The following is a 19,270-nucleotide window of genomic DNA, read 5'->3' on the forward strand; positions in this document are numbered from 1 at the left end:
TAAAGCCCTAACGCCTCTCAGGCCCTCACAATGAGAGCAGGATTCCCCTGGACACTAAACAATCACACACACAAACCCCAAAACCTCCCCCCGAGAAACAACCTGATCAATGATGACAAACCCCAAAACCTCCCCAATCAATGGTGACAAAGATTAGTCTGCAGACATCAGCACCGCTCAGCCACTTCAGAGACTTTTTCCGTCTCACTCAGAGCCATGTGCATCCTTAGAACAGGGGGAACTACGACCTTGAGAAGACCTCCAAACCCACAGTTAAGAGTCACAATCAGGGCAATCGGACTGCGGACTGACAAAGATGGCAAATGCAGTTGGCATCTTCTGCTGGGCGTTGGTGTCCATTATCCGGTTAATGGAAGGGGTCACTGTCCTCTCTCTTTCTAACTCTTCCCATCTCTCTCTCTCTCTCTCCTCCGAACTTTAACTCTATCCCTCTTTCTTAGTATATCCATCTCTTTCTCTTCCTCTCTAGCTCTTCTCCTCTCTCACTTTCTCTCAGTGCTACTCTCTCTACCAAGCAACTTGGAGCGATCATAAACAATTTGGAGCGATCCTAAACAACTTGGAGCTATCCTAAACAACTTGGAGCGATCCTAAACAACTTGGAGCGATCCTAAACAATGTCTTTGCACACCAGAAATGTGTCTGACGCTGCGCTGGGGCGGCCTCTCTGCCTATTAAAACGTATCTTCACTTTCTGTTTTGAATGGAAACGTATCCCAAATACAACCTGCCATGTACTGTACACATTAACATCAATGTGCAGATGTCTAGGTCTCATTCACCGAGAAACCGTTTAATACTTGTTCCTTTCGAAATACTATAGCTTACTCCAAGTTGCATATGCATGCTGCCACATGAAAATTATCTTCTACCCCATTGCCCGCATTAGCCAATGAAAGAAAATACACGGAAAAACAAGCTTAATCAGAAAGAGCCCTTCCCAATGACGCCGAAGGGGAAACTGATTATTCATGGCCTCGCCCACCTTGGCTTGTGACCGCCCACAGGAAGACAGGAAGATTTTGGCCAGGAGATTGTCTCTCTGCAGCTAGTAGGAGATAACAGCAAGTTGTTAACATGGCGGAGCAAATTCGTGCCCGTGTTATTTGTGGCAATAACACATCAATGTTGCATGTCTTGCCTTAGAAACAAGAGTTGAGGAAGAAATGGTTCGGATTTATCGTTGGAACACCACCACCGAAGTATAGTGCAACATTAGTTCTGTGTTCCAATCATTTCGACCACACTCACTGTGCCTGCCTACAGTTAGAAAGTGGTTTTGCATCGATGTTCTGAAAACCTGGACCTGTACGTCACGACGATCGACCACCAGCTCACAGGTTGTAAGTACAAACAAACTTTCCACCTAACATCTGTTACAAAATAGCATGTTCATATTCTTCACGTTAGCATGCATGAAAAGGGTACAAGCTAGGCTTAGGCTAGCCTATATTACAGGAAGTTACCAGGCACGTAACTGAAGTGTTCTGTTCGCGAAGTGTAAAATCAGAGAATGTCTAATAGGAAGGACTCTGGTAAAATCCATTAGAGCAATGGTCTATTTTTTTGAACGTAGCCTACAGATACTTACACACGCCAGGTGTAGCTACTTCCATTGATTAGGCCTATTGGAAGCTAATTGTTGCAGAAGGCGCCTTTGAACGGAATGCTTCAGTTCGTGCCTGGTGTAGCTACACTCATAAGAAACTGTATGACCACACAACCCAGAGATTTAGCTTGTTGAACCTATAATCTTCTAACCTAAGCACCGGCGTCTCTCCTTCTCTCTAAAATACTGGCCTGGTTGCACCGGATTGTCGCCAAACGACAGAAGCGCGAGAACCCTCCTGTGTCTACCAAAAAGTGTTACTTTGTGCCCCGCGCTCCCCCACTGCTTGTGAAAGAAGGGGGTGGGGGAGGAGGGCTTAACATGAAAAAGCTTAATGTCCCAAAACAAGTCATAATGGTAGGCTACAGGAAGTGGGGGGAGGGTATGGGATGACCAGAGCCGTCTTCGCTGTGCTATTCAGGAAGCATCTTCTATTGTCTTTCCAGGCGCACACAGCTCGTTAACATATAGCCTATCGAGTGCCTTAACAGATAGGCTAGGCTCTGCTCTTGGGTTTGGCCTCACAGTGAACTCAACCCTCTTGTTGCTTGCAGTTTGTTAAATAAAGCAATGCAAATTACATTATTTATTTCTGATTAATTGCGTCTTTTGCAACATCTGCTTGTTAGGCTGGGCTACTGTCAATGTCCTGTACAGGTATATGTTCAACAATTGCTGGTGTAGGCCTACAGGCTATAATCAATTAGGGACTGTTCGTTATTTATTTAAGGGGCTACCGGAGGAGTTTTGGGAGCGTTAGTCAAATAAGACGTGACCCTCCCTCGCCAGCAAGACATTTTTCTATGACCCTCCAAAGTGATTGAGAAAAAACGCATGACCCTCCCCAGTCCCAACAATTTATTAATGCCTTCTGTAGGCTACTGGGTCAATTTGGGAGCTTGCATACAACACCTTCCTTGAAATGCCTTAAAAAGGCTGTCATTTGCACAATTTCACAAATAATCACCGGGACCGAAACAAACCTGTCAACTTTTCCCGGGTTTATCGCATATTTTTTTATTTTAACTTTTTTTATTTTAACTTTTTCCTCGCTGTCTTAGGAGGAGCTGCAGGGCCGTCGCAAGGGGGTGCGAGGCCCTGTGCGAACTTGACAGATGCATGAACTTACGTGCATGAAATCATGCAATAGCTTACTTTACACATAGCCAAGGCTACCGTCGGTGCATTTCAGTAGCCTAGTCTAATAAGCTACACCAGCTTGTCTTTAAGAGGGGAAATTGTATAGCCTATAACAGTGGTCCCCAAACTACGGGCCGCCACCTCATTTTAGGTGGCCCCCCAAGACATGTCCAGGTATACAGCATCCGGCCCGCACGGGAGTACAACATCGTCAAACTATAACCTCCTTAATTTCCCCCATTTATTCTCTATGGCGAGTCAAACAGTACACATGTAATACTCTTTTTGTCCACCGGTGGTTGTTTTGGCGCTGTTTTGCGTTTGCCATCGAAAACGGAATGAAATGTAGGCCTATACCTGCAAACAATGTAAGAGGCCTATGCTGACTGCATCAGTGCTCAAAGTATTTTAAACGTTTATCAATTAATTGTTAATAACTAACTAACTTCTATTCAAGTCATATTTCTGGGATTTTCTTGGATAATTATTTCTATTTTTTATTCACTCGTTCAAATGTTCATACAAAGAGTTCACAAAGTTCTCATCAGGTGAAAGTTAGAATGGTGGTCATTTCAGACCACTTCAGCACTTCATAAAATTCTCATAGTTTGAGAACTTTAAATTACTTGTAGGATATTCACAACTTGAGCTGTGTATGCAAAGACACAGAATTCAGAGTTCACACATTTTTAATAAAATATACTCTTGGGACTCCCTGCTAATACTTTTGGGAATGCAAACGTTTTTTTTTTTTTATTAGTATTATTTAATTTTACACTGATATGGCATGATGACAATATAAACACAGCTAACAATGGTATTAAATTGCAATAGCCTATGATTAAATGTAATAGAATATTCAACTAAAGGTAGACTGCTGTTGCTCACAGCACTAAGCTATTTATGGTTACTGATATAGAACTACTCTGAGTCTCTGACCCTCTCTTGGAGATTCGGACATGCTCAAAAAGAAAAGAAAAAACACTTTTTTTATAGATGGTTATGAGGAGCAATATGAGTCTGAACTCCGTGTCAGACTCAACCCTCTTGTTGCTTTGATATCTTTTTTCGATTTGTCGTTTTGAACGCCGCAAGCAGGCATGTTGCGGTTGCAATTTAAGTGAAATTTCTACAGTAGGCCTACAACATGCAACATGCTTGTTAGGCTGGGCTACTGTCTTGTACAGGTAAATGTTCAACAATTGCTGGTGTGCAGGCTATAATCAATTAGCTAAATCATTTGTTCAGCTGTTTTAAAACAAATTAGTGCTACATTCAAACGCAAAAGGTGCTTTGATATCTTTTTCGTTTGAACGTCGGCAAGCAGGCATGCTGCGGTTGCAATGAATGAGGATAATTGGTTTTATCTGGCGGATTTATTTTTGCATTATTTTGAATATGACTCGCTCCAGTCTCAACAGCACGTCTGCTTTTTCCACACGCATCTAAGTTCTAACACACATCCCCTCTCGCTTTCTCTCTCCATCCCTGCGCTCTGGTCTTTCAATGATAGTATCATGGAATTCAAAACATAACCATCTATTCCGATAGCATACAATTAGCAGGCTAGGTCAGTGGCTGAACTGCATTTAGGGTGCTTATAACCTGTGTTGTGAAGTAAAATATCTACTAGGAAGATGGCAAAGACTTTTGACTGTGTAAAGAAATAGGTCTTATTTTAAAACGTTTCCAACTGTTTATTACTTGAATGCAAGATGACGATTGCCACAAACATTTACCTCTTTTAGGAGAAATTTTAAGCTGACATGCAATTGTTACCATTCTATTAAACCAACGTTCACCGACAAACGATCAGGAAGCTGTTCTTCTTCCTACTCGGATACTAGGATCAAACACATTAAGTTGTATCTCCGAAGACATTTTGTGCAACAGTTTTGACTCAAGTTTTAGCCAGGTTTTAGCACTGTAAAGTTGAATATGGAGCCTAGCACAGGCAGAATCGGATGAGGACGCACTGGAGGGAGCGTCACAGTACTGTTAGCCAATCAGAGGCGAGGTCATTAACATGTCATGAATATTCATGAGCAAGAGGCAAATCCTGTCGTTCCTCCCCGCCCACCTTCCCCACCAAACTAGAACAGCATGAAACAGACGCAGGAGCATTTTTTTCACCAGAACCGGCTCACAGGGCATTCATCAACACTACAGACCACTGCAACATTAATGAAGAAACCATGAGATGAGACCTTTAATGTAATGTAACTTTAAGTGCCCAAATACAACCTGCCATGTACTGTATACATTAACATCAATGTGCAGATATCTGCTTAATGTAAAGTGAAGGGTAATCTAATGTTAAGTGATGGGTAATCTAATGTTAAGTGATGGGTAATCTATGCCTAATGTGCAGATGTCTGCTTTTTGATCATATTCACTGAAACCAACACTATGCTCCGACAGAACAACATAAACCAGCCGGTTTTAGAAAAAACCCACACTTCTACCTCCACCTAGAGTCTGTTATTTGTTTTGCAAAAATCCACAGCTGCTGGTTCTTCTGGTCCAATCAGAGCAGGGCTGTGTAAGATCTGACTGTCAATCACAGTTTAGTGCAGTCTGGTGCACACTGACGAGCACAAACTCGATGAGAGGGTGCTCGTTGGTAGTGGGGGAGGGGCATGAGAGTTGTAAACATTCAACATTTTGGCTAAGTCCCCTCAATCTGTCAGACTTGCCAACTGCAGCTTTAATGTAAAGTGATGGGTAATCTAATGTAAAGTGATGGGTAATCTATGCCTAATATCCTGAAACCAACCATATGGTCACCACTGCCTGTATGGAGCCCACTGGGTATTGATGAGGAGTTACTCCACAGGACGAGATTAAAATTGATTTGAGAATCTGACCACACACTACTGATATATTTGGTTCAGTACTAGGCTTGTCAACATTTTATTAATGTTTAGCTGCACAATTATCGCAATCACAATTGAAAATTTAAACCAATGTAATCATCTAATCGCAAAGGATGAAATTAATCGTACACAGTTAATCTAGTCACATTTATGATTTTTATATGAATGTAATCCTCCCTGTGTGACAGACAGTGAAGCCCACCAATCAGGAGTGATGTGCTTCTCATGCACTAGGCATGCCCACCAATCAGGAGTGCTGTGCTTCTCATGCACTAGGCATGCCCACCAATCAGGAGTGCTGTGCTTCTCATGCACTAGGCATGCTCACCAATCAGAAGTGCTACAACTTCAAGAGACATTTGGAATACTGAACTGAATCTTGATACTGGCATTCAAAAATCACAATCACAATATCTGCCAGAAAAAAACACATTAGATATTTTCCCTGTCTGAAATGTAGGATTCTAATTTAGAATTCTGTCTCAGGATAGTCACCATGTCACTGAACATAACATAAAATATAAAAATGTTCAAACATCTCAACTGTCCTCATATCAAACATCTCAATTGTCCTCATATTTCTATTCAGAATTGTGTGAAAAAAATGTTGTGCTCTCTTGACGTCTGGATTCATGCAGTTCCTCCAGAGCGACAAGTGACTTCTGAAAAGAAAGTGAGAGAACGATGGAGGACTCCAGGCTCAGATAGGCAGCCGAAATAGACAGAACTCTAAATCTCTATCACAACCAAATCCAATTTACGCGTCCCAGGCCGACCCTGCAGACGAGAGCGTGTTCAAAGGCGCCGGCGATGTTAATTTCACTGATGATGTCTGCGTCTCCACTTCTAAAAGACACCCAGCATGAATTTTCTGTGGAAGAGCCATAACCCACAGCTATGCTATGAGTTTAACTAGATGCAACTCGGCGATACGGATGTTTCCTGGTTTCCATTAGTCGGAGCCGAGGGGCAGCAGAGAGACAGAGTCCAAATGATCCACACAGTTGCAGCAGAGACCAGACCCAACTGAGCCAGCAGGACGCCGGAGCTGACAGCAAAACACTGGGCCTGTGTGACCACACGCATGTTCACCACTTAACATGTTTCCACACACTGGGCCTGTGTGTGTGTGTGTGTGTGTGTGTGTGTGTGTGAGAGTCACACAAAGCCAGTGATGATGAGGCACCCTGATTAGGGCTGATGATGATGATGATGATGATGATGATGATGTGACGACGTGTTAAAGGCACACTGACTAGAGCAGATGATGATTATGATGATGATGACTACAGCAGATCATGACTGCTAACTGAGAGTTGAGAGTGGTGTGGTGTTCTCTGTTTGAAAGCTCATCTTTGTGAATGCTGTTGATAACCAGATAAACTGAAGTAAACTGAATCGGATAATAATGTTAATCTGTAAAAGATAGTAAACGGAATCGGATAATAATGTTAATCTGTAAAAGCTGCTGTATGTTTTGACAAAGCTTTTGACTTTCAGAGAGATGATTTTGCTGTGAAAGATTTTTTTTGACAGAAATAATAAATGAAAATGTGGCTGTTAATAATTTTGGAAATGCTGCTTTGTGAAACCTGTTGTCTAAGATAGTTTAACAGCGAGAGAGAAATTCCTGTGAAAATTCCTGTTTGTAGTCTGCTCTGAGAGTACAGGTTCAGAGTCAGGATGACTTTGGGCGTTTTAAGGATAGTTGGTGGTGTGCTCTGAGAGTAGCTGCTGGTGCTGCTGGTGTTGTGCTCTGAGAGTAGCTGCTGGTGCTGCTGGTGTTGTGCTCTGAGAGTAGCTGCTGGTGCTGCTGGTGTTGTGCTGTGAGAGGTGCTGCTGGTGTTGTGCTGTGAGAGGTGCTGCTGGTGCTGCTGGTGTTGTGCTGTGAGAGGTGCTGCTGGTGCTGCTGGTGTTGTGCTGTGAGAGGTGCTGCTGGTGCTGCTGGTGTTGTGCTGTGAGAGGTGCTGCTGGTGTTGTGCTCGGAGAGTAGCTGCTGGTGCTGCTGGTGTTGTGCTGTGAGAAGTGCTGCTGGTGCTGCTGGTGTTGTGCTGTGAGAGGTGCTGCTGGTGCTGCTGGTGTTGTGCTGTGAGAGGTGCTGCTGGTGCTGCTGGTGTTGTGCTGTGAGAGGTGCTGCTGGTGTTGTGCTGTGAGAGGTGCTGCTGGTGCTGCTGGTGTTGTGCTGTGAGAGGTGCTGCTGGTGTTGTGCTGTGAGAGGTGCTGCTGGTGCTGCTGGTGTTGTGCTGTGAGAGGTGCTGCTGGTGCTGCTGGTGCTGCTGGTGTTGTGCTGTGTGCTGGTGCTGCTGGTGTTGTGCTGTGAGAGGTGCTGCTGGTGCTGCTGGTGTTGTGCTGTGAGAGGTGCTGCTGGTGCTGCTGGTGTTGTGCTGTGAGAGGTGCTGCTGGTGTTGCTGGTGTTGTGCTGAGAGGTGCTGCTGGGTGCTGCTGAGAGAGGTGTTGCTGGTGTTGTGCTGTGAGAGGTGCTGCTGGTGTTGTGCTGTGAGAGGTGCTGCTGGTGTTGTGCTGTGAGAGGTGCTGCTGGTGTTGTGCTGTGAGAGGTGCTGCTGGTGTTGTGCTGTGAGAGGTGCTGCTGGTGCTGCTGGTGCTGCTGGTGTTGTGCTGTGAGAGAGGTGCTGCTGGTGCTGCTGGTGTTGTGCTGTTGAGGTGCTGCTGGTGCTGCTGGTGTTGTGCTGTGAGAGGTGCTGCTGGTGCTGCTGGTGTTGTGCTGTGAGAGGTGCTGCTGGTGCTGCTGGTGTTGTGCTGTGAGAGGTGCTGCTGGTGCTGCTGGTGTTGTGCTGTGAGAGGTGCTGCTGGTGCTGCTGGTGTTGTGCTGTGAGAGGTGCTTCTGGTGCTGCTGGTGTTGTGCTGTGAGAGGTGCTGCTGGTGTTGTGCTCGGAGGAGGCCGGGGGGACGGGTCTCACCTTCACGGTCTGGTCGAGGGAGGCGGTGGCGACGCGTGCCTGAGCTCCCATGAGGCCGCAGTGGATGTCGGTGATGGGTAACGAGTGGCGTGACAGGACGTGACGCGGCTCTGGAGTGTGAGAGGGGTCCAGCTGCACCACACTGCAACAAAACAGAACATAAGTGGTCGATTAAAAACCAGTCCACCAATCACAGCAGAACTTAGAGAGTTGTCATGCAGAGCAGAGAGATGATCACTCCTCCTACCTTGAGTGAGTTTCACAAATGAGAATCCCACAAATCATGCTGCCTCTCTCCAACACACACACACATCCACATCCAGTCTCCTCTCTCTAACATATATGAGAATACCACTGGCACACACACATCCAGCCTCCTGTCTAATATATGAGAATACCACTGACACACACACACATCCAGCCTCCTCTCTCTAGAGATTTTTTTTTTCAGCCGCATCTTTAGAGTCTACAGTATGCTTTCTTCACACGTCCACGTGTAGTTAACCAGTCTGGAGATGCAGTTTGTACTCGTCTCTGAGGGAGAAAAAACGTGACTTTGGGAAAATACAGCTTGTTATGCTTCAGTGCAGCTTTCACAAGGCAAATGAGTCTGATGGTGTCTGTTGTCTGTGTTAATGTTCCTCTGTTGTCTGTGTTGATGTTCCTCTGCTGTCTGTGTTAATGTTCCTCTGTTGTCTGTGTTAATGTTCCTCTGTTGTCTGTGTTGATGTTCCTCTGCTGTCTGTGTTGATGTGGTGTTCCTCTGCTGTCTGTGTTGATGTGGTGTTCCTCTGCTGTCTGTGTTGATGTGGTGTTCCTCTGCTGTCTGTGTTGATGTGGTGTTCCTCTGCTGTCTGTGTTGATGTGATGTTCCTCTGCTGTCTGTGTTGATGTTCCTTTGCTGTCTGTAATAATGTGATGTTCCTGATCTTGTAAAAACTGGCGCTAGCGGCCTGACAGCATCGGCGGTCAGCAGAGCGGAGCGGAACATGGGAGGTCAGCAGAGGGGCGGAGCCGGAATCTTTCGTTTACTCATTTGGGCAGAGTTCCCAGATGGGGATTAAGGCTGCCGCTGGTGTGTGTGTGTGTGTGTGTGCCGCTGGACAAATATCCCACAAAGACACACACACCATCCATTTTACAATCAAAAAGACCACAAACACACACACACACACACACACAGAGATACGCACGCACACACACCGTCTATTTCACAATTAAAAAGACCACAAACACATACAGATACGCACACACACTTTCTGATGCAGTGTGCTCTCCAAGAGGAAATGATCAGTCAAGTGGTCAATACATCAGTCTCCGTACACTTCCATAATTAAACGCAGGTCACATCCAGAGTGTCCCGTCTTCAGTTCCCTGTCCCAGGGCCACACACACACACACACACACACACACACACACACACACACACACACACACACACACACACACACACACACACACACACACACACTGTCCTGTCCTGTCCCAGGGCCACACACACAGAGAGGTTACGAATAGCAAGTGACCCTAAGATGTGAGGATTGGATCCCTGAAGTCCCTGGGTTATTTAAACTCCCATTAAATAAAGTCACAAATGGACACGCATGCAAGAGTTACAGGTGGACACGCAAGTAAGAGTCACAGGAGTCACAGGTGGACACGCATGTAAGAGTTACAGGTGGACACGCATGCAAGAGTCTGGGTAGCAGCATGTAAGAGTCTGGGTGGACCATGTAAAGAGTCACATGTAAAGGTGGAGGTGGACCGCATGTAAAAGAGTCTGAGGTGGACACGCATGTAAGAGTCACATGTAAGAGTCACAGGTGGACACGCATGTAAGAGTCACATGTAAGAGTCACAGGTGGACACGCATGTAAGAGTCTGTGAAAAATGGGCCTTGCAACCCACGTCCACACAGGATGGTGGCGACAAGGACACACTGAGGTTGGGCGCTGATGGGGTGAAGACACAGCAAACGTGGATTGTGGTGGAAAGTGCAGATTTATTTACAGTGCTAAAAAAAACGTGTTCCGGCACAATGCCAACAAAAAATACTTTTCCAAAAAATAAACAAAAAAAATCAACCAACCGGTTTCTCAATCCAAGCACAATTCGCAAATTCACCAATAGTCTGTATCCAACCGCTCAGCAAGCTGATATTCTCCACACTCCCACCCTGAGGGCAAAAATCCCTTTAAATAAAGCCGTCCATCACCTCTAATTGGTACCAATATGCCAGGGTCATTTCCTCTATACAATGATAATCATCCCTTATGCATAGATCACAATCATACATGGAGCATAATTCAACATATTACATGTCCATATTATACAATAATAACATTCTAATGCATGTATAATTAAATAATAATTACACTACTGTACAGATAATCACTTTATATTGCAACAATAGTTTCCCCCACTCAAAACATCACTTTCCCCTGTCCCAAACAGGGAATAAAATAGCCGTTGCCCTGGGGATCGTGTTTCTTGGGGAAACAAAGTGAAGCAGGACCAGGAAGTGAAAGTAAGAGCTATCAGTGTATTGGTAATGTCTGTGTGCACAATGTATGGACTAGCAGATGCAATGGGTTATGGAGCAGAATGTGAATTATCCCGTGGTTAGCTATGGTGTTTGCAGATGTTGGGTGAGTAACAGAAAGATGTGTAAATAGCTTGTCAGCCCTGAATGACTTGCGTGTGGGTTGCGGCACTTCGTGTAATTACAAACATTTGAAACTAAAGTGCGTGTGTGCGTGTAGCGTGTTTGATCGTGTAGGAGAAGGTAGTCAGTTTAAATGTGTGAGGGAATGTCAGGCGAGTTGGGGAAAAGGAGGGGCTACCTTTTCACAGAGTCACATGTAAGAGTCACAGGTGGACACGCATGTAAGAGTCACCATGACGCTAAACATCTGGAGACCAGCTGATCTGCATGTTAATGGACAAACTAAAATTCACAAAATGGAGGAGTGGAGAGACAAGAGAGGAGGAAAGAGAGAAAGGTGTGTGTGTGTGTGTGTGTGTGTGTGTGTGTGTGTGTGTGTGTGTGTGTGTGTGCTGTGTGTGTGCGCTGTGTGTGTGTGTGTGCGTGTGTGTGTGTGTGCGTGTGTGTGTGTGTGTGTGTGCATGTGTGTGCATGTGTGCGTGTGTGCATGTGTGTGTGTGTGTGAGTGTGTGTGTGTGTGCTTGCGCGTGTGTGTGTGTGCGTGTGTGAGTGTGCGTGTGTGAGTGTGTGTGTGCGCGTGTGTGAGTGTGCGTGTGTGAGTGCGTGTGTGTGCGTGTGTGAGTGCGTGCGTGTGTGCGTGCGTGCGTGCGTGCGTGCGTGCGTGCGTGCGCGTGAGTGCGTGCGTGTGTGCGTGTGGCGTGCGTGCGTGAGTGAGTGCGTGCGAGTGCGTGTGTGTGTGTGCGTGCGAGTGTGTGAGTGCGTGTGTGTGCTTGCGTGTGTGTGTGCGTGCGTGCGTGTGTGCGTGAGGTAATGCAATGCGCGTGTGAGAGTGCGTGAAGTGCGTGTGCGTGCGTGAGTGCGTGCGTATGCGTGTGTGTGAGAATGCGTGTGAGTGCGTGCGTGCGTGAGTGCGTGTGTGAGTGCGTGAAGTGCGTGCGTGAGTGCGTGCGTGCGTGCGTGTGTGCGTGTGTGAGTGCGTGTGTGAGTGCGTGTGTGCGTGAAGTGCGTGTGTGTGTGTGTGAGTGCGTGCGAGTGCGTGTGTGTGTGTGTGCGTGCGAGTGCGTGAGTGCGTGTGTGTGCGTGCGTGTGCGTGCGTGAGTGCGTGTGTCGCGTGCGTTCGCGGTCGCGTCGCGTGTGTGCGTCGTGTGTGAAGAGAATGCGTGAAGTGCGTGTGAGAATGCGTGCGTGGCCAATGCGTGTGTAATGGAAATGCGGCAGCGTGAGTGCGTGAAGTGCGTGCGTGCGTGAAGTGCGTGAAAAGTGCGTGTGTGTATGCGTGCGTGAGGCGTGCGTGTGTGCGTGCGTGTGTCGTGTGCGTGAGAATGCGTGTGTGGTAATGCGTGCGTGATGCGTGCGTGTGCGTGCGTGTATGCGTGAAGTGCGTGTGTATTATGCGTGCTTGGCGTCGCGTGAGAAGTGCGTGCGGTATGCGCGTGCGAAATGCTATTATTGTGTATTATGCGTGCGTGCGCGTCGCGAGAAATGCGTGCGTGCGTGAGTGCGTGCGTGGCGTGCGTGAAGTGCGTGCGTGCGTGAAGTGCGCGTGTGCGTGTGCGTGCGTGAGTGCGTGTGCGTGCGTGCGTGTGTGTGTGCGTGCGAGTGCGTGAGTGCGTGTGTGTGCGTGTGTGCGAGTGCGTGAGTGAGTGCGAGTGCGTGTGTGTGTGTGTGTGCGTGTGTGCGTGTGTGAGTGTGTTGTGTGTGTGTGCGTGTGTGCGTGCGTGAGTGCGTGCGCGAGTGCGTGTGTGAGTGCGTGCGTGCGTGTGTGCGTGCGTTCGCGAGTGCGTGCGTGTGTGCGTGCGTGTGTGAGTGCGTGAGTGCGTGTGTGAGTGCGTGCGTGTGTGCGTGTGTGTGTGTGCGTGCGTGCGTGAGTGCGTGAGTGCGTGCGTGCGTGCGTGAGTGCGTGAAGTGTGTGTGTGTGTGTGTGTGTGTGTGTGTGTGTGTGTGTGTGTGTGTGTGTGTGTGTGGTGTGTGTGTGATGGCGTGTGTGTGTGTGTGTGTGTGTGTGTGTGTGTGTGTGTGCATGTGTGTGCATGTGTGTGTGCATGTGTGTGTGTGTGTGAGTGTGTGTGTGTGTGCTAGCGTGTGTGTGTGTAGCGTGTGTGAGTGTCGTGTGTGAGTGTGTGTGTATGTGTGTGAGTGTGCGTGTGTGAAGATGCGTGTGTGCGTGTGTGAGGAGTGCGTGCGTGTGTGCGTCTTGCGTGCGTGCGTGAGAATGCGTGAGATGCGATGCGTGAGAATGCGTGTGTGCTTGTGGCGTGCGTCGTGAAGTGAGAATGCGTCAGGAGTGCGTGCGTGTGTGTGAAGTGCGTGCGAGTGCGTGTGCGTGCGTGTGTGTGTGCGTGTGTGCGTGTGCGTGCGTGTGTGCGTGTGTGTGTTGCGTGCGTGCGTGTGTGCGCGTGTGCGTGTGTGCGTGCGTGTGTGCGTGCGTGAAGTGCGTGCGTGAAGTGCGTGTCGTGTGCGTGCGTGCGTGCAGCGTGAAGTGCGTGATGCGGCGTGCGTGCGTGAAGTGCGTATGTGTGGCAATGCGTGCGTGAAGTGCGTGCGTGTATGCGTCGCGTGTATGCGCGTGTATGCGTAGAGTGCGTGTGTATGCGTGTGCGTGAAGTGCGTGCGCGTGCGCGCGTCGCGATATTATGCGCTGGCGTGCGTGAAGTGAAGTGCGTGCGAGTATGCGTGCGAGAATGCGTGTATTGTGTGCGTGCGTGCGGCGTGCGAGATGCGTGCGTGCGTGAAGTGCGTGTGTGTATGCACGTGAAGTGCGTGCGTGAAGTGCGTGCGTGCGTGAAATGCGTGTGCGTGCGTGTGTGTGTGTGCGTGGTGAAGTGCGTGCGTGCGTGCGTGCGTGTGTCGCGTGCGTGTGCGTGCGTGCGTGTGTGCGTGTGTGAATGCGTGTGCGCGTGCGTGCGTGCGTGAGTGCGTGCGTGCGTGTGTAAGTGCGTGTGTGTGTGTGTGTGTGCGTGCGTGCGTGCAGATGCGTGAGTGCGTGTGAAATGCGTATGCGTGTGTGCGTGTGCGTGCGTGCGTGCGCGTGAAGTGCGTGTGCGTGAGTGCGTCGTGCGTGAAGTGCGTGAAAAGTGCGTGGTAATGCGTGCGTGCGTGTGTGCGTGTGTGAAGTGCGTGTTGGCGTGCGAGAAGTGCGTGCGTCGCGTGAAGTGCGTGTGTGTGCGCGTGAGTGCGTGCGCGTGAAATGCGTCGCGTGCGTGAGAATGCGTGTGTAATGCGTGAAATGCGTGCGTGCGTGTGAAATCGTGCGTCACGTGATGAGTGCGTGAAGTGCGTGTGTGTGTGTGTGCGTGCGTGCGTGCGTGCGTGCGTGCGTGAGTGCGTGAGTGCGTGTGTGAGTGTGTGCGTGCGTGCGTGCGTGAAGTGCGTGAGTGCGTGCGTGCGTGCGTGCGTGCGTGCGTGAGTGCGTGAGTGCGTGTGTGCGTGCGTGCGTGAGTGCGTGCGTGCGTGAAGTGCGTGAAGTGCGTGCGTGCGTGCGTGAAGTGCGTGAATGCGTGAGAATGCGTGTGTCGCGAAGTGCGTGAGATGCGTGAGTGTGCGTGAAGTGTATGTGTGCGTGCGTGTGCGTGAAGTGTATGCGTGCGTGCGTGCGTGCGTGCGTGAGATGCGTGAATGCGTGTGTGAGTGTGCGTGCGTGCGTGCGTGCGTGCGGCCGAAAGTAATGAAATGCGTGTGCGTGCGCGTTGCGTCGCGTGTGTGTTATTGTATGTAGATGCGTAAAGCGTGTGGTATGTAATGAAAAATAGCTAGCTTCGCACATATTAGGCCTAGTCAGGCTGTAGCTTAAGTAGACCTATAGACTTGGCAGATCCTGTCCCATAGGCTACTGCCATGCCTCACTAGAATACCCTGTTGACAAGACATTTCCTGCGGTAAGTAGCCTTCTTTAACCCATAAGAGTAGATGTTTCCTGCGGTAAGTAGCCTTCTTTAACCCATAAGAGTAGATGTTTCCTGCGGTAAGTAGCCTTCTTTAACCCATCAGAGTAGATGTTTCCTGCGGTAAGTAGCCTTCTTTAACCCATAAGAGTAGATGTAGTCTTTTAAAAATGAAAACTATCGGTGATCTGAAAGGGAAAAGGTCCCTGCAGATGTTCAAGGCAGCTAATCTATGCTAAGCTGTGGGAAGCTAATCCCATTCATCACAGATTGCGTGGAAAGCCCTTCAAAATCTGAAACGTTTGATAAGCCATCATCAATCATGGAACTAAATATCAGGGCTGTCTCTAAATAGACTTCACATTCCCTTTGAATTGTTGATATCCTCCAATAAGGCTTTAGTTGCCATTATACTGAATTGTACAGCCTAGCAGCACTTGCACATGTTGCATGTCCATTTGAAGAGTTTGGTTCTGTAAGACCAGCCTTTTGCATCCTTGAAACAGAAAATACATTTTCATAATAACCAAATGCCTTTTGTAGTCAATTCACATCTGTGTGGGTTTATGTGTATGATCACTAGTCTTAGCTGGCTTTGCAGGAGAGAGGCCGCACTATGCATATATACACTTCTATTTGCACACTATTTGACGCGTTTCGGCGCGTGTCTTCTTCAGTGTGCAACAAGGTAACAATGTAGCCATTTTATATACCCACACCCATATTAACACACCCATTAACACACCCATTAACACACCCAATTAACACACATTAACACACCCATATTAACACACCCATATTAACACACCCATATTAACACCAGCCAATAGTGTTAAAGTGATATCCAGTCCAATAATGTCACTAATGTTTCAAACAGTCCATTGATTAAGTACAAAGATTGTTAAACATGTTAAAAATGAACATACAATCCACATATTAATGTTCTATTTATAGGAAACAACTTAGTGACAGATCTTCATTCATCCCATTCGGGACACAGGTGTTTAAGTTAAAGAAAGCAGGAGGCGGTTTTCACGGTCTCCCCCTCTTGGAGACCGACTGACCAGCTCTAAGCCCATGAACTTAAGCATGCCGGCATCATGGCCCGCGACTGATGACTTGTCATCATTTTTTCTGATTGCGCATTTGTGCTCAAAGATTCGGGTTTTGAGTTGTCGCTTAGTTTTGCCCACATACAACAACCCACAAGGGCATGTCAGTAAATACACAATAAAAGTACAGGTAATTCTGCCCTTTACTTTGTATATCCTGCCTGTTTTTGGATGTGTAAATACCTTTTCTGTGAGCATGAAATTGCATGCTGCACAGTTCAAGCACTTAAAATTGCCGTGTGGAATTTTAAAGGGAAAAGGAGGACAACAGACAGAGGACAACAGATAGAGGACAACAGACAGCTCCAGCATACAGACAGCAACATGCCTTGTTGAGCTTGAGCAATCGGGAGCTTCCCGCCTCACCCTCCCGCCACTCACGAGGATTAAGGAACCGCCCGCCTACTCATTTCAGCCAATCACACGCAGAGGACCGCTGCAGGATACTGTTTACAATTCCGCTCATTTACCCACCTAAGGATTCCACTGGGAGGTGTTCAATCAGAGAGTGGGAAGGAGAAGGGGAGGAGAGGAGAGGAGAGGAGAGGAGGAGAGGAGAGGAGGAGAGGGGAGGAGAGAAGAGGAGAGGAGGGGAGGAGAGGGGAGGAGAGAAGAGGAGAGGGGAAGAGAAGAGAAGAGAGGAGAGGATGTGCTGTTTGGGCCTGATAGCACCAAGTTTTTAGAGGCTCATAAATGATTAAGCCAGACGTGTGAGGAAGAGCCGAGTCCCTGAGTTCATCGATCACATCAAACATCGGAGTGATCGATGCCGACACCAGATGTGAGGCCAATCACATCTGCAGAACGGAGCGCAGACCAACAGCTCCTGCTGACAAAGCCAGCAATGCAACACACAGCAGGCAGTCTTCAGCTTCAAAACCCACATCAACACATTCTAAGGAGCATAGCATGTCCGTCAAGGAGAGGGTGCTAACAGACCACCGTTGGATGCTCTATTTGGAGCATATTTAATGTAGAGACTGTGTTTGAGTGATCCTGTCTCACTGTAGTCTGTGTTTGAGTGGTCCTGTCTCACTGTCTCACTGTAGTCTGTGTTTGAGTGATTCTGTCTCACTGCCTGCCATGTTAGCTTCATGTTAGCATGTTAGCGGAGCACGGTAATCATGGTGTGAGAGAGAGACCTTAGACAGGCACCAGCTCCCTGTCTCTCTCTCTCAGCAGCCTCTCATGTTTACCACCAACTGTACATTTCCACTTCTCCTGTTTAACTGCTCTGTCAGGACAGCAGGCATCTTTAATGTCATAGACTAATACTGCCCCCTTCTGGAGAGGAGGAGAACTACAGCTCCGCCATCAATAACACGTGGATGCAGCCCAACAAGCAGCAGTGTTATGGACCTCACACTACAAAGCACACACACAGAAGATAAGAACCTCACTCACTACACACACAATCAGAAGATAAGATCCTCACACACTACACACACACACAGAAGATAAGATCCTCACACACACACACAGAAGATAAGATCCTCACACACTACACACACACACACAGAAGAGAAGATCCTCACACACACACACACACAGTGCTGAAGAGTAAAAGTGTCTCTGTGCAGGTGTCTGCCTTAACAAATAGCCTATTTGCTGACATTTGGGTGACATTACAAAATGCCAGAAGAAAATCCCAAAGTTGGAAGTCAGATGAGACGGCACCATCGTGTGATCTCGGAGGCAATGCAGCAAATCATGTTAGAATTGGTGTGTGTGGTGTGGTGTGGTGTGGTGTGGTGTGTGTGTGGTGTGTGATCTTGGAGGCAATGCAGCAAAACATGTTAGAATTGGTGTGTGTGTGTGGTGTGGTGTGGTGTGGTGTGGTGTGTGGTGTTGTATGGTGTGGTGTGTGTGTGTGTGGTGTGGTGTGGTGTGGTGTGGGTATATGTGTGTGAGTGTGTGTGTGATCTTGGAGGCAATGCAGCAAAACATGTTAGAATTGGAGATCATTTCCATGCAGATCTTAGAACAATCTGCAAAGACACCAAAGAATGGTGATTGTGATGCTATCTGTATATCTCTGTGTGTGTGTGTGTGTGTGTGTGTGTGTATCTATGTGATGCTGAGCTCATCGCTCAGCCAGCTAGTCACTGTTCTGTTCGAACCGACGCGACGCGACACCACGCCATACCTGCCTTACACACACACGCACTACGCACTACACACACACACACATTACAGTGGGCAGTGCTTCGACTTGGCCAGCTTCACTCGCGGTCCGTGCGTGGGATCACGCTGTATCACGCGACTTTAATTTGTATTTTCCCAGTGTGACGCTGCAACAACCCAAACAACCGGTAGATGGCTCAAGTGAGCAGGGTGTCTCGTAAAAAGAAATGGAGCCTGGAAAACCCTACACAGACTTCACTACAAACTTTAGCAGACTGGTTTAGAAATAATTTAATAGCCAGAAATATGCCTGCCCTGCCAATGGCTATTGCATCTGTCTATTGAAAGTGAGAATGTGGCATTTGATATACTGTGTAGGCTTCATAAAATAAAATAAACAGATTGCTAATGGCCTACAAGCTGATCTGGGGGCATTTCCGCACAACCACGGAGGTTGTTTTTTTTACTAACAGGATGCATCGTTCAACTAACTAACATGTGTTACGACTGTTTCCCAAAACTGTCGTGCCCATAGTACTGTAAGTTTGGACCATGATAGTTTCCAAACTTCAGTAGTCTGGACTAAGGTGGTTAATGACGTTTAGTAGCACGTGAACAGGCACCTGCACATACTTCTGTGGCGCATTGCGTTAAGGCCGGCAGATGACAGCCGCCGTTGCACAGCAGTTACCAGTCCCCTGTCAAAGAGTTCGAATCTGGGTTAAGACGTTGACAACAATATTGACATTGTTGTTTACCTAAGTTTATCTTTTGTGCAGATCATATTATCAAAATCAGAATCAGCCTTCTTGGCTTGGTTTATGTAAACTAACAAGGACCCCCTCCATGAAAATCAAAGGCTACATATTTTCAGCTGACTCGGCCAAAAGTAAGCACCACCTTATTATTATCTGCAGGTGTGTG

General features: G+C 47.7%; 1 protein-coding gene across 1 annotated transcript in view; it reads right to left on the minus strand.

The window, feature by feature from the left end:
• Positions 1 to 19,270, minus strand: part of wdr18 (WD repeat domain 18) — a 96,257-nt gene that overhangs the window by 71,781 nt on the left and 5,206 nt on the right. Inside the window, exon 4 of the mRNA XM_048252937.1 lies at positions 8,565 to 8,706. Coding sequence (XP_048108894.1) covers positions 8,565 to 8,706 — 142 coding nt within the window. The remainder of the gene's footprint in view (positions 1 to 8,564; positions 8,707 to 19,270) is intronic.

Source organism: Alosa alosa, chromosome 9, assembly GCF_017589495.1.
Source record: "Alosa alosa isolate M-15738 ecotype Scorff River chromosome 9, AALO_Geno_1.1, whole genome shotgun sequence".
NCBI lineage: Eukaryota > Metazoa > Chordata > Actinopteri > Clupeiformes > Clupeidae > Alosa > Alosa alosa.